The sequence below is a fragment of the Silurus meridionalis genome, chromosome 14, assembly GCF_014805685.1.
Source record: "Silurus meridionalis isolate SWU-2019-XX chromosome 14, ASM1480568v1, whole genome shotgun sequence".
Lineage (NCBI taxonomy): Eukaryota > Metazoa > Chordata > Actinopteri > Siluriformes > Siluridae > Silurus > Silurus meridionalis.
In genome coordinates, this window is record NC_060897.1 from 2,650,645 (window position 1) to 2,671,436 (window position 20,792).

Genomic DNA, 20,792 nt, shown 5'->3' on the forward strand with positions numbered 1-20,792 from the left:
AAGCGTCAAGCCAAACTTAAGGCCAAGGCTATAATTAGAGGACACCAGGAGGTATATAAGCCCCCTGGGGGATGAGGCCCAGACGCGGCTTCACACAGTCTTCTCTTCTTTGAGCTTCTTAAACTTCACATACACACCGTCTCAACATGGTGAGTAAGAACACGCTTGGAAACGTCCTCAAAGCTCTCGGCAGGGGTTTTTACGCTTGCTTCTCGGATTCTTGGATTCTTTTGTACATGTGGACGTACGCTTCGCCCAAACCGGGACAGGATGACTCATTTAAAGACAATCTCGATCTTGATTTTCATATGTAAAATGTTACACAGAGGCTGATGAGCAAATGTATGGCAATGATGAAGGTTAAGGCGAAAGGGCGTAATTTTCTGCAAATGTTTACTTAGCACGCTCGCACGTTTGAATTTATTCGAATTTTTTCTACATTAGAACATTAATAATACTACTAAATAATAATAATAATTATAATAATCATTTATTCTCTTGTGATTGTGGAAGAACAGAGATTTCAGTCTAAACCTTGAGTACCACTCAGGGAAATGGTAGACCAATGAAAACTCAATTATGGAGTATAATTGGACCTTCGGGACCATTCGATTGATCCTAATGGTCCAATTCACATTTTCTGTTGGACCAGAAGATTGTAAAGAGCTACACTCAAAACGTTCAAGAAATGGTTTTAAAACTAATTAATGTCTTTTACATGTTAATAAAGTAATTGCGAACTATTTTGCAGAACATTCGAGCATTTCTACGTCAAATAAAATAGAATAAAACATTACACAGGTTTGAAAAAGAAAAGGGTTGACCATAAATACTTTCTTTTTAAGGAAAGTAGGAATGATTTTGGAGAACTAGTGAAACCGATTTGTGTAGCATTGATTTTCACTCAGGACTAACCAAAGGGAATTGAAATATATGTGTGTGTGTGTGTGTGTGTGTGTGTGTAGCTAATGATCTGTTAAGTGTGTTTGGTGTTGCTTCGGTGAGAAACGCAGTAAACGTGTTGAAAGTGTGAGCGTGAGCCCGACGGAGAGATGTGCGTATTAAACGTGAGATCTGTGCATCCACAGGCACCCAAGAAGGCCAAGAGGAGGGCAGGTGGAGGAGAGGGATCCTCCAATGTGTTCTCCATGTTTGAGCAGAGCCAGATCCAGGAGTACAAAGAGGTGCCACCCACACCCACAAACACAATCCAAAGACACTTAGGGCATAATTAACCAGGGTTAATTACACAACTCACCCCGTTGACTTACCCTCAGCCGTGCCTTCTGATTAAGATGCACCTCCATACAGTTATGATTAACGAGATGCAGTAGTTCGTGATAATTCAAAAATTAGCCACTGGTGGTTTTCCCTGAAAAGGAAAGACAAGCCGGGTCTATTTTTAGACGCCATCATTTGGGTGTTAATACGGGAAGAGTTATGGCTTCTCTTCCACACACACACATACACAGAAGATCAAATGACTCTCCCTCTAATGCTAATTAACACAAGAATGCCATTAGTAGAAATGTCCCCCTTTGACAATCAGCTGTTCTTCACACACACACACACACACACACACACACACACAGAGCAAAATTAAAAAATGTTTTTTCTTTCTTAATTTGTTGCTAGGCCCAAACTAGCTAATGACTGAGGTTAAGATCGAGCAAATTAGCATGAATTTGACACACATCAATAAAATGCTGAAAGAATTAGCATAAATCCTCGCTGTATGTCGCTGTACATATCTTATGTTTGACATATAGTCTATAATGAGCCAGGACGTCGCTGGTATACAAAGCACTGTGTGAGGGACATCACCATTTACCTCACAACATTTGCCTCAGATGTGTTGCTAAACGACTGGAAAACGATTCAAATGATACAGCGATTGCAATTAGTGTGTAATGATGTTTCTCAGTGAAATCTTGTCTGGAAGTGTAATCATAGCTCAATTCTAGTCGAATGGAGTTCTTTTGTAGTGTTTTACCAACATTTCTGAGGTAAATATTGAGGTAAAACTTTTATCCAGAAGCTAAATCCAGCTAAGGAATTGAGATGCTTGTGAATTGATCGTCGCTAAACTGGGTGGTGTTTTTATTTTAAAAATAGATGATAAGAAGGATATATTGTGTGTATTTTTGTGGCAGAGGATAATCATGTGTCTTAAGACATAAGCTAAGTAAGGAAACTATGTGTGTGTGTGTGTGTGTGTGTGTGTAAGGGTGTAACTGATACCACCACTAGCAAGGAGATTCCTGACATTACTTCAGGATCTGATTCACATTATTGCGCTGACTGAGAAACTAAACGGAGTGTGTGTGAAGGAGATGAAGGAAGGGTGGAAGGGTTTGCAGCTGTTTTCCGAGGTCCAGGGGGGTCTTCTTGGGTTTCATGAGATTTTAAAAGGACATAACAAGGACAGAGAGGCGGCGTTTGAAGACACACTCACTTTTCCTTTTTTTACTTCTTCTTTCCTTTATTGACATTCATGAATAAATGATGATAATACAAGATTTCCCTGTAACTTTCCTAGGCTTTCACAATCATTGACCAGAACAGAGATGGAATCATCAGCAAGGACGACCTGAGGGACGTGTTGGCCTCAATGGGTAAGAACTGAACATGGAGGTCACCTAAATAAGATAGATGAGTGGATTGAAAATAGAAAGATAGAAAAAAGCCATAAAACCAAGTGAAGAAAAAAAAAGACACAGACAACTAGTCAACCAGACAGACAAAGATAAGTAGAGATGACAGATAAATGTGGTTCTTCTCCAAACTTCTTCCACAAATTTGGAGTCGCACAACTGTATAAGACGTCTCTGAATGTGGTATAGTAAAATGTTGTGTTCACTCGAACTTGGAAACCTAAATCTAGTGGAACATCTTCCCAGAAGAGTGGAGGGAATTATAAGATGCGGACAAAGCAGAGAAATGGGTAAATAGATCAATTGAAATAAAGGCAGATGGACAGACAGACATGTATACAGACTCTAAGCCATAATCTATTTCTGGGCTGACAGGTGGAAGGACAGACAGATCTCAGTACAAGTAGATATATGTGGACATTACATGGACAGTATGTAGTCAGAGACACCAATACATGGATTAACATAGGGAAAACCCAGACAGACAAGTAGACAAAGAAGATAACTAGACATTAAAATGCTGACATCCTCATAAATGCCCATCTATCTATTTTCTTTCTCTGTAGGTCAGTTGAACGTGAAGAATGAGGAGCTGGAGGCCATGATCAAGGAGGCCAGCGGCCCCATCAACTTCACCGTCTTTCTCACCATGTTCGGAGAGAAGCTGAAGGGTGAGACACACATTACACACACACACATTAACATGACTCAGTAAGACTCTCAGAAGATACAGCTACACAAGCATGACGCTGTCCGGTGTGTCCAGGTGCTGATCCCGAGGACGTCATTGTGTCATCTTTCAAAGTCCTGGACCCCGAGGGCACAGGCACCATTAAGAAGCAGTTGTAAGTACACTATTTATGGAATATATGTAATAGCACATATCTATTTTAGATATTTCTGACAATATATACATTTTTTTTATCCTGTGCAGCCTGGAGGAGCTTCTGACCACTCAGTGCGACAGGTTCTCCGCAGAGGAGGTTAGCTCAAAACTCAAAACATCACTGCAAAACATCACTGTTCACAAGAATTCACATGATGTCCGGTTGAGTAGAAATCCAAAATCAAGAAAATTATTATAAATAGTACAATACATCCCATAATAAACACACAAACATCGAGATTAGCGACTTTCGTAATGGAACGGTTTTTACTTTTTGACATGGGTTTAAAGTCTTCAGGATGGTCAAATACACGCTTCTGTTGACATAGAAAGCTGCGTATTATTCACGTTTAACTTCATAAAAGAGGCTAAAGACAAGACAAACCCTTATTGCTGCTGAAACCTAAACGAGAACCGGAACAAAGCTGCTTCGTGGATGTTTTATATCATTAAATGTAACTATAAAAGGATAAAAAGTGCATTTTTAATTGAAGACGTTGATCAGATGGCTCGGTTGTATAGTTTTAATTGGGATGGCAAAATTTTAAAGACTGAAGTCTTTAAATGGGAATTAATGGGAATAAAGTGGGAATTTACAAAATTGCAGGTTATCCTGTAACAGGGAAGTTAAATCTAGTAGCAGATAGAAAATAATTTTTTTTAAATGTTGATATTTATGTTTGTAAATTTCCCCAAATTTTAATTAATTCCCATAAATTCCTGGTAAGTTTCCAACTTGGAATATTTCCAAAATTCCCCACATGACGTTCCCATATAAAGTTCCTGGAAAGTTTCCACCCCTTTAAAACCCTACTCTTTATACATTTATATATCTATATTCGCATTTCTAAATGTTCTCGTTCTCCCCCGTTTCTCTCAGATGAAGAACCTGTGGGCCGCCTTCCCCCCAGATGTGGCCGGCAACGTCGACTACAAGAACATCTGCTACGTCATCACACACGGTGAGGAGAAGGAAGAGTAAAAATCGAAGTGAAGAAGAAGAAGAGATGAACGCGCGTCCCTCACAAACGCTCCGCCCCGCCAGCCCGTCCTTTGTCCCTCCTTTTCTTGCTTCCTTCCTTTTTGTTACTCTCGAGCACTTCGTCCCTTTCACGCCCTCCTCCAAAAGACTCGTCTTGTCTCGTCAAAACACGCCGGCGCAGGAAATCCGTGTCTGTGGCGTCTGTCCGTGGGGGAAAAAAAAAGGGATTCGTTTGCAATAAAGTTCTTTTACCATCGTCTTGATCTCTCTTTCTGTCGCTCCTATTTCTTTCCTCCTCTCTTTTCTTCATTTTCTTCCACCACCTATTGGCTCTAGCTGCAACAGCTGTTTTGTTTTTTCTTCTTTTTCTGGGGGGAGGGGATGAGGGTGATGAACCGGCTGGTCAAAGAAAAAACAAAAATGGAGGGATTTCCTTCTACAATAGAAAAATCCAGCATCCAGTGTCAGCCATCTCGTTTTCCTCACTCCAACCAGAAAAGAACGAGAAGTGTCCAAAAACAAAAAGGGGGGAACAGCTGGAGCGATCGATGAAGAGAGAAGAGAAAGTCAAGACAGTAGAGGAGTGGAGAGAGGTGACAGAAAGAAACCATTCCCTTCTTCTCTCCCTCTCTCCCCTCATCTTTTTTCGCAATCCCTCGCTTCCCTCATGCTTTTGCTCTGTCACCAACTCCTCTGTAAGCAATAAAAAGAGAGAAACTGTGAATAAAGCAACCTTATCTTTCGTACGCCTGCGTCTGTCACTCCTGAGTGCAATACGAGAGAGAGAGAGAGAGAGAGAGAGAGAGAGAGAATAAGATGAGAGAATGAATGTATAAATTAATGAATGTAGTTGTTAATTACTTTCTTTCAACAAAACAAAAGAATGATTTCATTCAATAATGGAAAACAATGGCCTTTGATATAAATAAATAGATAAATAAATAAATAAATAATCTGGGTATCTAATCAGATGCGCCACGTGTCACCCTTCCAGCGAATTTCCAGATTTCTTTGTTTAAAAAAGAATTGCATAAAGATACAGAATCAAATCTCGTAACTTTTAATGACCTCTGTAAACTTTGCAGTACATTAGGGGAAATAGATATGAAAAAAGAGAAGAAAGAAAAGAAAGAAAGGTGCTTTATTCTTGCCTCTACACACACAAAAATAAATCAAACCACACATGTTCATAAGTTATGTGCAATAATGTGAAATGACACAGGGGGAAAACGTATTGAACACATAAAGAAATGGCGGTGAAAAAAGGCATGGAAAGACAAGACACCTGCTGAAATCAATCAGTAATTAGAAAGCAGTCCTGCCCCGTGTCAGTAAAAATGAATATCAGCTGCTTCAGTCCCAACTGATGACCTGTATAAAGGTGTCACATTACCAAGGTGTCACACAGGAAACATCTTATGATGGGTAAAAGTCAGGAGCTCTTTTAAGATCGCCGCAACCTAATTGTTGCGAAACATATTGACTGCATTGGTTACAGAAGGATTTCTAAACTTCTGAATGTTCTAGTAAACACTGTTGGTCCATAATCCAGAAGTGGAAAGAACATCATTTTACCATTTGTGAAGTAAAAGCCTGTTGAAGCTTTGCTGCACAACATTTTGGACAAGCTTGTGAAATACTGGGAGAATAAAGTCTGGTCAGATGAGACCTAAAATGAGCTCTGCCATAAAACACACCATGTTTGAAGGACAAATGGCACCGCACATCACCCCAGAAACACCAAACCAACAGTGACGTTGGGTGGACATTTCAGCAAGACGATGACCCCAAACACACAGCTCAGGAAACAATACCCCATGCTTCACAGTAGGGATGGTACTCATCATTCTTCTTCCTCCAAACACGTTTAGTGGAATTATGACCCAAAAGTTCTGTTTTGGTCTCATCTGACCATATGATCATATATTGTGATTTCTGGATTTTTTTTTTAGATTATGTCTCTCACAGTGGACATGCACCTACAATGACAATTTCAGACCCCTCCATGATTTCTAAGTGGGAGACCTTGCAAAATAGCAGGGTGTTCAAATACTTATTTTCCTCACTGTCTGTATGTATATATATATATATATATATATATATATATATATATATATATATATATATATATATATATATATATACACATATATATACATATATATATACACACACACACACACACACACAGGAGATCAAAATTAGAGAACAATTTATAAACAATTGAACAATTCTGAAATAATGTCATCTTCACTGCTCAACAGTTGAGGGAGTTTTTGTCCTGTCTATACCATGCTACCAGAACACCTTTTCCACAAAATAACTAAGACATTTAAAAAAACATTATGTTGCAGAAAACACACTGATCAAAATTAGAGAACACTTTCAGATACCTCTTAGTTATTGGTGTTAATCTGGCACCTGGTGCTAATTTCCTTGATTATCTGTCAACCCCTATTTAACTGGCAGCCTAACTGGCGACAAACTGGAGAAAAACTGAACCCAAAGTGTGTAAAGATATTATTTATATATATATATATATGTGTATATGTGTATATGTGTGTGTAAATAGATAAAAGAAAAAGAAATTGAGAGACACACTTCGCAAAAGTGAACACGTTAAAAATAAATAAATAAACAACCGTGAGGGACTTTAATATATTACGGTTTATTATTCATCACAATTAGAATCGTTATCGCAATGATTATTTAAATACACTGTGTACATTTTCCTCCACTGTACTAAAGGAATGATAAGCTAGAATTTTATTTTATTTAAGATTTTTGTGTACAAAAACAAACAAACAAAAAACCAGACATGACAAAAAGACAAGATTAAAGTAAATTAGTCTTAAAAAAAAACCTACAATAAAAAAAGAGGGTTAAAACAAACATTAAAAAGGGAAACGAACGAGAAAAGCTGAGAGAATGAAGAAACGCAGATCCGTTTGAGGCTTCATGAAGGGGTTTTAAGTGCGAACTCGTGGGCATGTGCCGATCACAGGTAATATAATAAATCACAATATTCAGGGTGCAAAATGTGGAGAACCCTTTCCAAATCTCCCATCATTTTATTGGACGAGAGCAAATCAGTGGGCGGGGTTATGTTTTAGATATACTATTGGGCAAATTTTAGAACGGAGATTAGTACATTGTGGTAGTTGTGGAAACAGGGGTGTGGCCTAACATTATTTTGTGAATGAAGGGCGGAGTCATCTCTCTGGCTCCACCCACCCGGTGTTCAGCCAGGCCCATGCTTCCACCATAGTTTGAAATGGAACGAACATAATGTACGAGTCACTTGTGCAAAAAAAAAAAAAAAAATAATAATAATAATAAAAGAAAAAAAAGAAAAGAAAATCAGTAGTTATTACCTACGATATAGTTCGTCAATTCATTATATATACGCGATACGTTTTACACAATTATCGCGATATGAAAGAGTAACATCAGCACATGCCTATACTGAAACAGGAATATCAAATAATTCTATTTGTACCAACGCAGAGCCGAAATCGTGGCGGTGGTGGAGACATCATTTCGAAACAGCTCAAGATATTTACATGGCGCTGTATTACAATATGATCACATGACCACTCCTTGGAATAAAAGCATGGATCTGTTCTCTTGGGTTGCAGTTATTATCTATGACTTTTCTATTACAAAAAAATTTGACATTTTTGACGAGGTTTCAGATTTCATACCAATAGAAACAGAACATTTAAAATAAATAAATAAATAATAATAAAAAAAAAAAAAAAGTGTTCTTTTGGGTGCTTTTCAATTCCAAATGATGAAAACGTCGCCTCTAAAATGGTTATTTCTTTAAACCACACAATGAATATCATAGTAGACGGCTTAAAGCTGTAGAGGTTTAAAACTGGAGTTTTTGCATATACAGTAAAAATGACTAAAAGTCAGACGTTTTTAGGTAAAGTACCATTTCCAGGGTTCATTCTGCTCCTCTACAACCCCTAGTGGCCAAACCAGGCTTTTTTTTTGTCCCCCTCCTTTTCTTTTCATTTCTACCCCTGCTTTAGAGGAGTCAGTCTGAGGGTTTGAAAGTTTGCATAGACACACCTCATGGACCCGCTTGAGCAGCTGCTCACAACAACCTGTAGAATCGTATCATTTTGTGAAACATTGAGCATCTGTTCACACTTTGCGTTGGTCATTATTCGTCTTTAGCGAAGCCTCGAGTGGTAAATTGTGCTCCTGAAATCTTCCAATAAAAACGTTGGAAATGGAGACGGACGAGTTCTAAGCAGTACTGAAACACAGCCACTGAAGCAGTGCAGGTGAAGCACTGGTCAAAGTGTGTCTTTTTTTCTTCTCCTCTTTTAGGGTAGGGAGGACATGGCACCACCTAGTGGTCAGGAGAGACAACTCACAGCACCACGAAACAAAAGACCACGACTGAAAACAGGTCATCTTGCAGCTCAACAGTACGACATCATCACATTAATGTTCTTATAAAGTCCCCAATATTACGGACTTTTTTTTTTTTTTTTTTGAAAAAGTGCTTTTTTTTATGCGTAATACTGCAGAGTGCCTCGAGGGGGAGTTTAGAAACGTCTTCACGCAGTGGTCTGAAACATTCCAGTGGTTCATCGAGACAATGCAGAAACACCTCACACACTATAGTTCTACAGTACAGACCTCAAACTCCAACTTAAATAAATGTTACAAGAGTTATGATGACAAACAGAGGGTGTCGCATTAAAAGGAAAAAGAAATAGATTGAAATATACGAATCGTCCAACCATCCAAGACGTGTTTTGCTTCAAAGCTGTCGTAGCGAACACATAACGAAGGATGATCTCCCTCTATAATGGGAGAGTAAAGTTCGTTTTTTTGGCACAGTGTTACAGTGTAAAGTAGTGCGATAGGTCTGGTTTAAAACTATAAATAATTTAAATAAAATACTGGGCCTGTCAAACGTTTGGGGGGGGGTCTGTTATGGTTTCTGAGAACGTTCCTTAACAAACTTGGTCGTGTAACGGTGATCGTTTTCATCAAACTTTATACTGTTACATGAACAAGTTTGTTGCATAGAAACTCAACACACTCTCAAAATCCATAAATTACTTTTCCACACTTTCCACAGGCACTGTAGAGAAAAAAAAGGTAATTATCTAAAGAATTAACTAGTTGGAACAACATTTGTGCAGCACGTCAGCATTCTATATGTTTACAGGTGTACCAGACCAGATCTATGGGGATCAGGATCCAAATTCTAAAAGAAAAAAGACACACCATGTCTTTTTTTCCCTTCCTGCAGCTCAGATTGCTCTCCGACTTTATTCGGATCGCACCAGCCAATAAAACACAGGAAACCATAGTTTGATTTGCATTTTAAGCCCCACCTCTAAAACTTATTTTTCACAATTATATGGTTCCATTCTGAACTTGGAGTCTACTTGTTACTTTAAAGAAGCTTAACAGCGTCGGAGATTTGGCGAGACGAGTTACACGTTAGCTACGTCAGCCTCGTAGCAAACGTCAACGTGTGAATTTAAAAACGTGAGAATGTAAACCTTTCGCAGGCATGAATACTGTAATGTCTTGGACTTTAAAATATATCCTACTGCTTGGTTTTGTTCTCCAAAATCACTGGAAAAAAAACATTTACAATAAAAAAAAGGGGGGAAAAAAACCAAAACAAAAAAATGTCAAATTCATAACAACACATCCTCAATTTCCTGTTTAAAAAAAAAAAAAAAGCCTCTAAACTTCCAGTCGCACAGGCCTCTGGATTCTTGCATAGAACAAAAAAAAAATATACAATAAAGAACAGGAATAATACATCGTTCATCTGGTTAAATTAACAAACTGTACATCAATGCAATCGAGCCCCTGGAAGGTGACGAGCTCGGATGTTAATGCTACTCAACATGATTATTCATTAACATCAGAAAGAACACAAAATTGAGTATTAGTGGTGCGTTTTTGACAAAAACAAAACAAAAAAAACTAAACAAAATATTTTTATAATAATAAAGAGGTTTCAGTGCAAACAGACTAATTCCTTCATGGACAAGCAAATAAATAGAAGTCTGAGGTCGATGTCTGAACAGCTTTAAGCAGTAAGGTTCAGACATCCCCCCCAACACGATTCTCCCCTGTATGCTAAGATACTGCAGTCACGTTGCACCAGGTTTTTTTTTCCTCTAATTTACTCCGCTAGAAAACTTATCAAGATTCCAGTTCAGGCTTAAAGCGAGGGGAGAATGGGATCAGGATTAATTCAAGAGAGAGAGAGAAAGAGAAATGAAGTCGAGGAACAAGTAAGAGGGGTCTAAAGCTGAGCGAAATGTGACAACACCATAGGATTTTGTGGTTCGTTCAAAAGTATTGGGACATCGGACTTTTCCCAACTGTACATGCTCCTTCCCCAAATCTGGAATTATATAGAATGAATATAGAATGTCTCTGGATGCATTTGGTAGCATGAAATATTCCCATCAAGAGAATTAGGAGACCCAAACCCATTCCAGCATGACGATGCCTCAAAGCCAGATCCATGAAGATCTGCTTTCCATGAGTTGGAGTAAAAGATCTCCTGCTAAAGGAGCACATTTGGGATGAAATCTTCACGCTGACTGCACCCCAGGCCTCCTCACATCACCTCCATCGGTACCTGACTTTACATTTACGAAATTTTGAAGACCACTGAGCAGCTACGGGGGGCTAAGGGCCTTGTTCAAGGGCAGGGCGGTGTTGACAAGCTGCCGCCAACACCAATCTCCACATAATCAAGTGGAACAACTTCCCGGAAGTGTAGAGATTATTAGAAGAGCAAATAGACACTAAATGTGGAATAGTATGCTCAAAACAGAAGCATACACCAATCTTATGGTCAGGTGTCCACAAACTTTGGCGAGATAGAAGCTAATTGTTTCCTTTAAAATCGTTATAACACCACCACCCCCCTCCCCCCACCTTTCATAGTAAGTGCTTTATTGTGTTTAGGGTCAGGATGAGTCAGGAACACTTCCCAGAAAGGTCAAGTCAGTTGGAGGAAACACACATTAGGAGAACATGTAAAACTGTACATCTGAGCTCAGGACCACGAAGCGAAGAGAGATGTCTGAAGACAGAGCGAAGAACTAGAAATAGACTGAGGGAGAAAATGACGAGATATTTATATTAAAATGGAGGAAATGACGCTATTCTGACCACAGTACCTTTTCTCACAAACCTCAGAGTTTTACTTCAGTCCCTTCTTCCTGTTCTACAGAGAACAATACAGACCTTTTTTCATTCTTCCTGAAGAAGGACGACAAGCAAGAGCGCCTCCAACAGGCCGAGTCAGAAACGCCTTCTTTTTCTCCTTCTCGGCTCGCTCTTTCTTCGCCTTCTCCACCTTGTCGCGCTCCTTTTCTCACGTGCCTTCTGCTTTTCCTCCTCCTTCTCTTTCTTTTCTCCTCCTTGCTCTTTTCTCCTCCATCTGCGCCGCCTCGGCCTTGTCCTTCTTTTGCCCCTTTCTCCTTCTTTTTCTCCTCCATCTGCGCGCCGCCTCGGCCTTGTCCTTCTTTTGCCCCTTTCTCCTTCTTTTTCTCCTCCATCTGCGCGCCGCCTCGGCCTTGTCCTTCTTTTGCCCCTTTCTCCTTCTTTTTCTCCTCCATCTGCGTCGCCGCCTCGGCCTTGTCCTTCTTTTGCCCCTTTCTCCTTCTTTTTCTCCTCCATCTGCGCGCCGCCTCGGCCTTGTCCTTCTTTTGCCCCTTTCTCCTTCTTTTTCTCCTCCATCTGCGCCGCCTCGGCCTTGTCCTTCTTTTGCCCCTTTCTCCTTCTTTTTCTCCTCCATCTGCGCCGCCTCGGCCTTGTCCTTCTTTTGCCCCTTTCTCCTTCTTTTTCTCCTCCATCTGCGCCGCCTCGGCCTTGTCCTTCTTTTGCCCCTTTCTCCTTCTTTTTCTCCTCCATCTGCGCGCCGCCTCGGCCTTGTCCTTCTTTTGCCCCTTTCTCCTTCTTTTTCTCCTCCATCTGCGCCGCCTCGGCCTTGTCCTTCTTTTGCCCCTTTCTCCTTCTTTTTCTCCTCCATCTGCGCCGCCTCGGCCTTGTCCTTCTTTTGCCCCTTTCTCCTTCTTTTTCTCCTCCATCTGCGCGCCGCCTCGGCCTTGTCCTTCTTTTGCCCCTTTCTCCTTCTTTTTCTCCTCCATCTGCGCGCCGCCTCGGCCTTGTCCTTCTTTTGCCCCTTTCTCCTTCTTTTTCTCCTCCATCTGCGCCGCCTCGGCCTTGTCCTTCTTTTGCCCCTTTCTCCTTCTTTTTCTCCTCCATCTGCGCGCCGCCTCGGCCTTGTCCTTCTTTTGCCCCTTTCTCCTTCTTTTTCTCCTCCATCTGCGCGCCGCCTCGGCCTTGTCCTTCTTTTGCCCCTTTCTCCTTCTTTTTCTCCTCCATCTGCGCGCCGCCTCGGCCTTGTCCTTCTTTTGCCCCTTTCTCCTTCTTTTTCTCCTCCATCTGCGCCGCCTCGGCCTTGTCCTTCTTTTGCCCCTTTCTCCTTCTTTTTCTCCTCCATCTGCGCCGCCTCGGCCTTGTCCTTCTTTTGCCCCTTTCTCCTTCTTTTTCTCCTCCATCTGCGCGCCGCCTCGGCCTTGTCCTTCTTTTGCCCCTTTCTCCTTCTTTTTCTCCTCCATCTGCGCCGCCTCGGCCTTGTCCTTCTTTTGCCCCTTTCTCCTTCTTTTTCTCCTCCATCTGCGCCGCCTCGGCCTTGTCCTTCTTTTGCCCCTTTCTCCTTCTTTTTCTCCTCCATCTGCGCCGCCTCGGCCTTGTCCTTCTTTTGCCCCTTTCTCCTTCTTTTTCTCCTTCTCGGCTCGCTCTTTCTTCGCCTTCTCCACCTTGTCGCGCTCCTTTTCTCACGTGCCTTCTGCTTTTCCTCCTCCTTCTCTTTCTTTTCTCCTCCTTGCTCTTTTCTCCTCCTTGCTCTTTTCTCCTCCTTGCTCTTTTCTCCTCCATCTGCGCCGCCTCGGCCTTGTCCTTCTTTTGCCCCTTTCTCCTTCTTTTTCTCCTCCATCTGCGCGCCGCCTCGGCCTTGTCCTTCTTTTGCCCCTTTCTCCTTCTTTTTCTCCTCCATCTGCGCGCCGCCTCGGCCTTGTCCTTCTTTTGCCCCTTTCTCCTTCTTTTTCTCCTCCATCTGCGCGCCGCCTCGGCCTTGTCCTTCTTTTGCCCCTTTCTCCTTCTTTTTCTCCTCCATCTGCGTCGCCGCCTCGGCCTTGTCCTTCTTTTTGCCCCCTTTCTCCTTCTTTTTCTCCTTCTCGGCTCGCTCTTTCTTCGCCTTCTCCACCTTGTCGCGCTCCTTTTTCTCACGTGCCTTCTGCTTTTCCTCCTCCTTCTCTTTCTTTTTCTCCTCCTTGCTCTTTTTCTCCTCCTTGCTCTTTTTCTTCTTCTTGCCCTCGTCCTCACAGGGGGGCAGAGGCATGTTGTTGGCCGTAGGAGACGGGATCGTGGGTGTGACTTGCTCAGAGACGACTCTGGGGGGCTGGAGTTGGTTCGGGATCGGAGGATGGGCCGATTCCTTGCTGGATTTCGGCGCCGATGTTGGCTGGGAATCGGGTTGTGGTCCAGATTCTGATCCAGAGTTTGGAGCAGATGATGGTTCTGGTTCGGATTTTGGCGCCGACATTGGTTCTGGTCCGGATTTCGGTGCCGGTGTTGGTTCTGCTTCAGGTTTCGGCGCCGGTGTTGGTTCTGGTTTTGCCCCCGATGTTGATGCTGGTTCCGGTTGTGATTTTGGCACTGTTTTAGCGTCTGGTGTATTTGACACTGGAGATTTTGGTGCAGCTGGAGGTTTCGTCACTAAAGGACTAGGCTTGTGTCCTCCTGCACCTCCAGTGGGCGAAGCCGCAGAAACGGGTGGGCGTGGTGGTCCTGTAATCATTATAGGAGTCCCACCTCCAAACACCTGCGTATCTGGAGCAAAAGGTCCGGAAAAAGAGGTTTTTTTCCCTTGAGAAAACGGATTTTTGGATTTGCGGAAGCCGGGAAGAGAGAGGAGGCTGGAAGAGGAGCGCAGGGGGCCGGGTGGCGGAGAGGACATGGAGCTGGACAGGAAGGACATACTCCCCCCGGAGCTGATGGCAGCGGCGCGACGCTTTTGCTCGTGGATGTCACGTGTCCCGTGAAGCCTGCGGGCCGGCTGGTGCGTGAGGGCACCGCGAGACTCGCGCCACTTCTTCACCTGGATGGTGCACTCTCTCTCAATCAAAGCCTCTGTCACAGGGAGAACAGTGACCTGCCGGAGGAAAGGAAAGAAAGGCATCTGTGTATAGTTGAAGGTGAGCTTTATCACACACACGCACGCAAATCTGCATCTGCAACACCCTGGAGCTTTGAGAAACATTTCCCTCAAACAACCAGCATGTCTACTGAGACCAACTTGTTCCCAACACCTTCCAATGCAAAGGAGAAACGTTATTGACAGCAGAGAAACACTAATGGTTCATGGTTCAAACATGGTTCGCTGTGGGTATTGACCTCATGAACCAGCAGCTCCTCTCTGATGCTGTCTGGTGAGATGTTCCTCAGGCGCTCCATGGTCTCGTACATTCCCTGCATCTCCCGCAGTTTATCCACCGAACCCAGCATCTGCTTCAGTAAGACCAGACCCACACGAAACACGATCTTCACCCCTGCGCACACAAACATACACGCGTTACTGATATTTTAACACAAACATCTTAAAGTGGATCACATTGCTGCTTTGAGTGTCCCGTGAACATCTGAAGCACTGTGTATCCTCAGAAATGATGCAATATAAACAGAACACCTCAACAATGTGGATTATTTCCCTATAAACATGACGACTCTGATGTGAGTTTCGGCTTTTTTTTGGAATCACTTTTGGTTTCATCCATTGTTGTTTTTGTCCTCATGTAGTACCATCACTCCTACTGCCCTACTTGCATGAGAACTCCCCCCCCCCCACCCGCTCAAAAACCTGCTCCACAAAGAACAAACTAATGATGGTGATCCGGTTCTATGAAAGTTGTGAAAGACTGGTTTTATATATCTGCATCTATAATAAACCATTTCCCGGCTTTACAAAAGCATCTAACAGGAACTAATTTGACAAGCTGGACCAGTCATGTTTACATGGATAACTTATATACACACACACACACACACACACACACACACACACACACACACACGATGTGGACTAGACCACAGTATGGTAGAAGTAAACCCCCAGGCCACTGTTTTACAAAGGACAATAGAATAACTCTGGAATACTTCCAGGCTCACAAAGAGCTTTACACGATGTTATTGGTTTTACACACACGTTGTCTGAACACAAAGTCAGCCGTGATTCAGCAGCCACTACCAAAATGACAGAGAACAGAAAAGAAGAGAGAGACAATCACACCTTCGCAGAAGAACATGTCCCAGACGCGGAGGACGCACGACCACGGTAACGTGCGAGAAAAGATGCACATGAACCACTCGGTCATGTAAAGGATGGGGTCGATCTTAAACTTCTTCAGATGGCGGTAGGCCATGGGGCACACGCGCTTCAGCAGAGAGAAGAAGATCTCCCCGTCCAGCTGGATTGCTTCCTGGAAGAGAAGTTTAACAGTGGCAGCACTGGAGAAGTAACGATTCACCTAACTCATGATGTGATACAATACACGATGCTGGTTTTAACCAATATCCTTCATTTTCTACAAAAGAAAAAGCTTCATATCTTTTGCCCAGAAAATACACATGCACCTTTTGACAGACAGACAGACAAATAATCAGACAAACAGACAAATAAACAGACAGATAAATAAACGGAGAGACAGATAAATAAACAGAGAGACATAGATGATACAAACAGATATAAATAGAGAAAGACAGACAGGCAGATGGCTGTATGGATGGATGGATAGATAGATAGATAGATAGAGATAGAGAGAGAGAGAGAGAGAGAGAGAGAGAGAGAGAGAGAGACAGACAGACAGACACCGGCTAAGAACCCTTGACAAAAAGTGCACCTTTGCAATGATGGACCTATAATGAATGGCCAGGACTATTGATCGGAAGGTCATGAGTTTAAATCCCAGTACCGCCAAGCTGCCACTTCTGGCCACCTGAGCAAGACCCTTAACCCTCCACTGCTGCCAAATGACCATACCACTTTCTTACCACTGTCTCCACTGGGTCAGTCATTAGGAACAAACGTATAGGCACTTTTTATCTCTGTAAAGTTGCTTTGGGAAGATATTTATTGTTATAATATCTACGCAAATAAAACTGAACTGAAAGCTGCTGGTGTGTGGTTTGGCCAAGTGAAAGCCTTTTACATGCAGACAGAGTTGACTTTAGCTTCTGACTGTGGTGACGGCTTATTTGATGTATCATATTTGTTGTGGCATTAGTGTGTGTTCACTAGAGGTCGACTGATTCATCGACATTGACAGTCAAATGAACTATCGACAAAAATATTGACAAAAATATCCATACAGATTTTTTCCGGGTTGTGTCCATTGTTGGAGTAGCTGATAAGGTCTGCAGTCATTACAAGGCGAATCACTGACATTAGTGCTGTTTGCTTTTGCAAGATCCGTACATTGTTTTTGTTTTGCCTGGTACCACCTTTCATTTTCAGTCTACAGAAAACTGGAATGCCACCACACCAGCGATCTGAATGAGGATGGAGAATCTTCAGCATCAACGTCTACACTTACAGATTCTGTATTTGCTATTGTTTAACTTGCTAGCTGCTATTGCAGCTGTAATGTGTGCTTTGGTGCCCCCTGCTGTTTAAAATGTAAATAAACATTTTCATCTGGCTCGGAGAGTCACATGGACGGCACACACAATGCAATCCAAATAAACAGGATCAGAATTAATTGTAGCTAAAAAAAAAAAATTATAAACAAAAAACCCCCTCACCAATCCAGCGCTGTAGTAGCCAGGCAGGTATTTCTCACAAATCTGCACCAGACACCAAAACGCTTGCTGAGAAATAATCATAAAAAACACAACTGTTATAACACACTGAACATTTCCGACAAAGATAATGTCATCAGCTACTAAAATCTCTATCATAGTGAAGGCTATTTACAGCAGCTGGCTTCCTGTCTCCATTACTTAATACAGAAGTAACACTTCACACAGTAATAAAACACTCAGATTCATTCATGAAGTCTGCAGTGCTCAAGGGTGCTTTATAAACTAATAAGCATTACAATATATAGTACAGATGGGAAATCGATTACAGCAACACTAACGGGACAAAAATCAGGGGCAGAAAACAGAGAACATGTACAGTTACATAATGAAAATGGCTGCTTAGGTTCTCTCCCCCCACCCCCACACACACCTCTGCAGGCATGTGCATCAGCAGCACTGCAGCCACAGGAGCCTGAGCTTGACAGTAGCCTTCATCTGGCCGATAGATGGTATAGGCCTTTAGTATACGATACAGATCCTGCTGACTGAACACACACACACACACACACAGGCGAGTTGGCACAATGTTAATTTCATTAGTTCCAAGCAAAAATTTGTGGCACAAAATCTAAAAAACACTACGTACTACTTTTTTAACCAGAGCTTGTTACTTTCTCCATCTGTCCTGTCTGTATCCATCTATCTGTGTCTATGTCTCTCTCACGTCATTTGTCTATTTCTATGCCCCTCTCTATCTTTCTGCATTTCTGTATGCCTAAGTTTGTCTGTTTTGTTGTATTCGCACATCTCTCTATCTGTCTCTATATCTGTTTTTCTTTGTATCTAGCTGTCTGTGTATCTGTCTGTCTTTGTATCCAGCTGTCTGTGTATCTGTCTGTCTTTGTATCCAGCTGTCAGCATATCTGTCTGTCTTTGTATCCAGCTGTCAGCATATCTGTCTGTCTTTGTATCCAGCTGTCAGCATATCTGTCTGTCTTTGTATCTGTCTGTCTTTGTATCTGTCTGTCTTTGTATCTGTCTGTCTTTGTATCCGTATGTCTGTGTATCTGTCTGTCTGTGTATCTGTCTGTCTGGGTACCTGTACGTCTTTGTATCCAGCTGTCTGTGTATGTCTGTCTTTGTATCCGTATGTCTGTGTATCTGTCTGTGTATCTGTCTGTCTGGGTACCTGTACGCCTTTGTATCCGCTGTCTGTGTATCCGTCTGTCTGTGCATCTGTCTGTCTGTGCATCTGTCTGTCTGTGTATCCAGCTGTTTGCATACCCGTCTGTCTTTGTATTCAGCTGTCTGAGTACCTGTTAGTCTTTGTATCCAGCTGTCTGTGTATCTGTCTGTCTGTCTGTCTTTGTATCCAGGTGTCTGCATATCTGTCTGTCTTTGTATCCAGCTGTCTGTGTATGTCTATCTTTGTATCTGTCTGTCAGTCTGTCTTTGTATCCAGCTGTCTGTGTATGTCTGTCTTTGTATCTGTCTGTCAGTCTGTCTTTGTATCCAGCTGTCTGCATATCTGTCTGTCTTTTAATCCAGCTGTCTGTCTGTGTCTGTCTGTCTTTGTATCTGTCTGTCAGTCTGTCTTTGTATCCAACTGTCTGTGTATCTGTCTGTCTTTGTATCCAGCTGTCTGGGTACCTGTCTATCTTTGTATCCAGCTGTCTGGGTACCTGTAAGTCTTTGAATCCAGCTGTCTGTGTATCTGTCTGTCTTTGTATCTATCTGTCTGTCTTTGTATCTGTCTGTCTGTCTTTGTATCTGTCTGTCTGTCTTTGTATCTGTCTGCCTGTCTTTGTATCTGTCTGCCTGTCTTTGTATCTGTCTGTTTTGTATCTGTCTGCCTGTCTTTGTATCTGTCTGCCTGTCTTTGTATCTGTCTGTCTGTCTTTGTATCCAGCTGTTTGCATATCTGTCTGTCTTTGTATCCAGCTGTCTGCATATCTGTCTGTCTTTGTATCCAGCTGTCTGCATATTTGTTTGTCTTTGTATCTAGCTGTCTGTATATCTGTCTGTCTTTGTATCCAGCTCTCTGACTTTGTATCCAGCGGTCTTCGTATCCAGCAGACAGCATATCTGTCTGTCTTTGTATCTGTCTGTGTATCCAGCTGACAGCGTATCTGTCTGTTTTTGTATCTGTCTGTGTAGCTGTCTGTCTTTGTATCCAGCTGACAGCATATCTGTCTGTCTTTGTATTTTTGCAGACAGAGAATTATGAGCAGACATTTATTTACCCGTGACCTCCTCGAGCAGCAAACATCTCATGGAAAGGAAACTGCCGGTGTAAGTCCTTTTCGATGATATCCAGCCATTTCGGATCTCCCGGCTCTCTCTCCAGTTCCTGCGCAGAGAGGAAATAAGAAAGGGAAAAATGTCAGAGAGACCGAACAAATATAAGTTGCTCAAATGTTAAACTGCATCTAATTCAGTTTGGTGTGCTTTTTTTCTACTGTCCAGATTTAATCACTTTACTGAAATAACTCAAAGCAAAAGTAAACCGAGACCACCGTTGATCGATCGCTTCAGAAAGTAAAGATTATCTGCAGTATGATGTAACTATATAAAAAATTCATCTTTTAATAGATTGCTTAATAAAATTGTCTTCCTGTCTGTACCTCAAACTTGCCAGCGTTTGCCATCAGAAGCTCCTCGCTGTTGGAGAGAAGCTGCCAAGCTCGAGCTCTCAGAGATGACGGGATTCCTTTCCTACAGCGCAGCTTTACCTACACACACACACACACACACACACACACACACACACACACACACACACACACACACACACACACACACACACACACACACACAGAGATTCATTGCTTTTGCTTTAAACACCTACTGATGATTTGACATTTAACTATCCAGTACACAAACAGGTTTGGGTCTCATGGTTCAAGTGAAAGGAAAATGCCATGCTACCACATCCAAAAGCATCCTATACAAACTGAATATAATCTTATTTAAACTTTATGGTAACCATATGCACCTGAAATAGAAAATTGTCCAAATACTATTGGCCATATTGCATAGTTTATGCTGTAAACACGTGCAACATCAATTAGAAGTGTTCTGAGCTTTAGTACGAGTATTGACTGTCTCTGTATCTATCTGCCTCTGTCTTTCTCTCCATTTCTCCGTCTCTCTATCTGCATTCTAAGGATGGTAAGATTCAGCGATTCGCGTCGGTGCATCAGCATGAAAGTTAACGATGTGATTTGAGATTGATTTCTCGTCACTGTTTCTCGAGCGCGTTTGTCAGCACGGCTGCTGCTACGTGAATACGGCGCATCAACGCTACGGAGACGTGGCGTGTCCTAAGAGTCACATAGAATACAGATTAACATGGCAGAGGTAGAGCTGCGTCTTCCTGCAGACACAACAGGAGAAG

At 42.2% G+C, this 20,792-nt stretch overlaps 2 protein-coding genes across 2 annotated transcripts in view; one reads left to right on the top strand and one right to left on the bottom strand.

The window, feature by feature from the left end:
• On the top strand, nt 1-5,268 carry mylpfa (myosin light chain, phosphorylatable, fast skeletal muscle a). The gene is made up of 7 exons (XM_046866160.1): nt 1-149; nt 1,089-1,184; nt 2,540-2,615; nt 3,221-3,325; nt 3,421-3,499; nt 3,589-3,637; nt 4,421-5,268. Exons 1-7 carry the CDS (start codon nt 147-149, stop codon nt 4,520-4,522), a joined length of 510 nt encoding a protein of 169 aa, XP_046722116.1. The 5' UTR covers nt 1-146; the 3' UTR covers nt 4,523-5,268.
• LOC124397121 (zinc finger CCCH domain-containing protein 13-like) overlaps nt 4,563-20,792 on the bottom strand; it is a 26,688-nt gene continuing 10,458 nt past the window's right edge. The window contains exons 4-12 of the mRNA XM_046866620.1: nt 20,020-20,127; nt 19,639-19,745; nt 17,826-17,940; nt 17,396-17,461; nt 15,885-16,074; nt 14,993-15,147; nt 13,506-14,750; nt 11,958-13,368; nt 4,563-4,723 (exon numbers count right to left, since the gene is read on the bottom strand). Coding sequence (XP_046722576.1) covers nt 4,563-4,723; nt 11,958-13,368; nt 13,506-14,750; nt 14,993-15,147; nt 15,885-16,074; nt 17,396-17,461; nt 17,826-17,940; nt 19,639-19,745; nt 20,020-20,127 — 3,558 coding nt within the window. The remainder of the gene's footprint in view (nt 4,724-11,957; nt 13,369-13,505; nt 14,751-14,992; nt 15,148-15,884; nt 16,075-17,395; nt 17,462-17,825; nt 17,941-19,638; nt 19,746-20,019; nt 20,128-20,792) is intronic.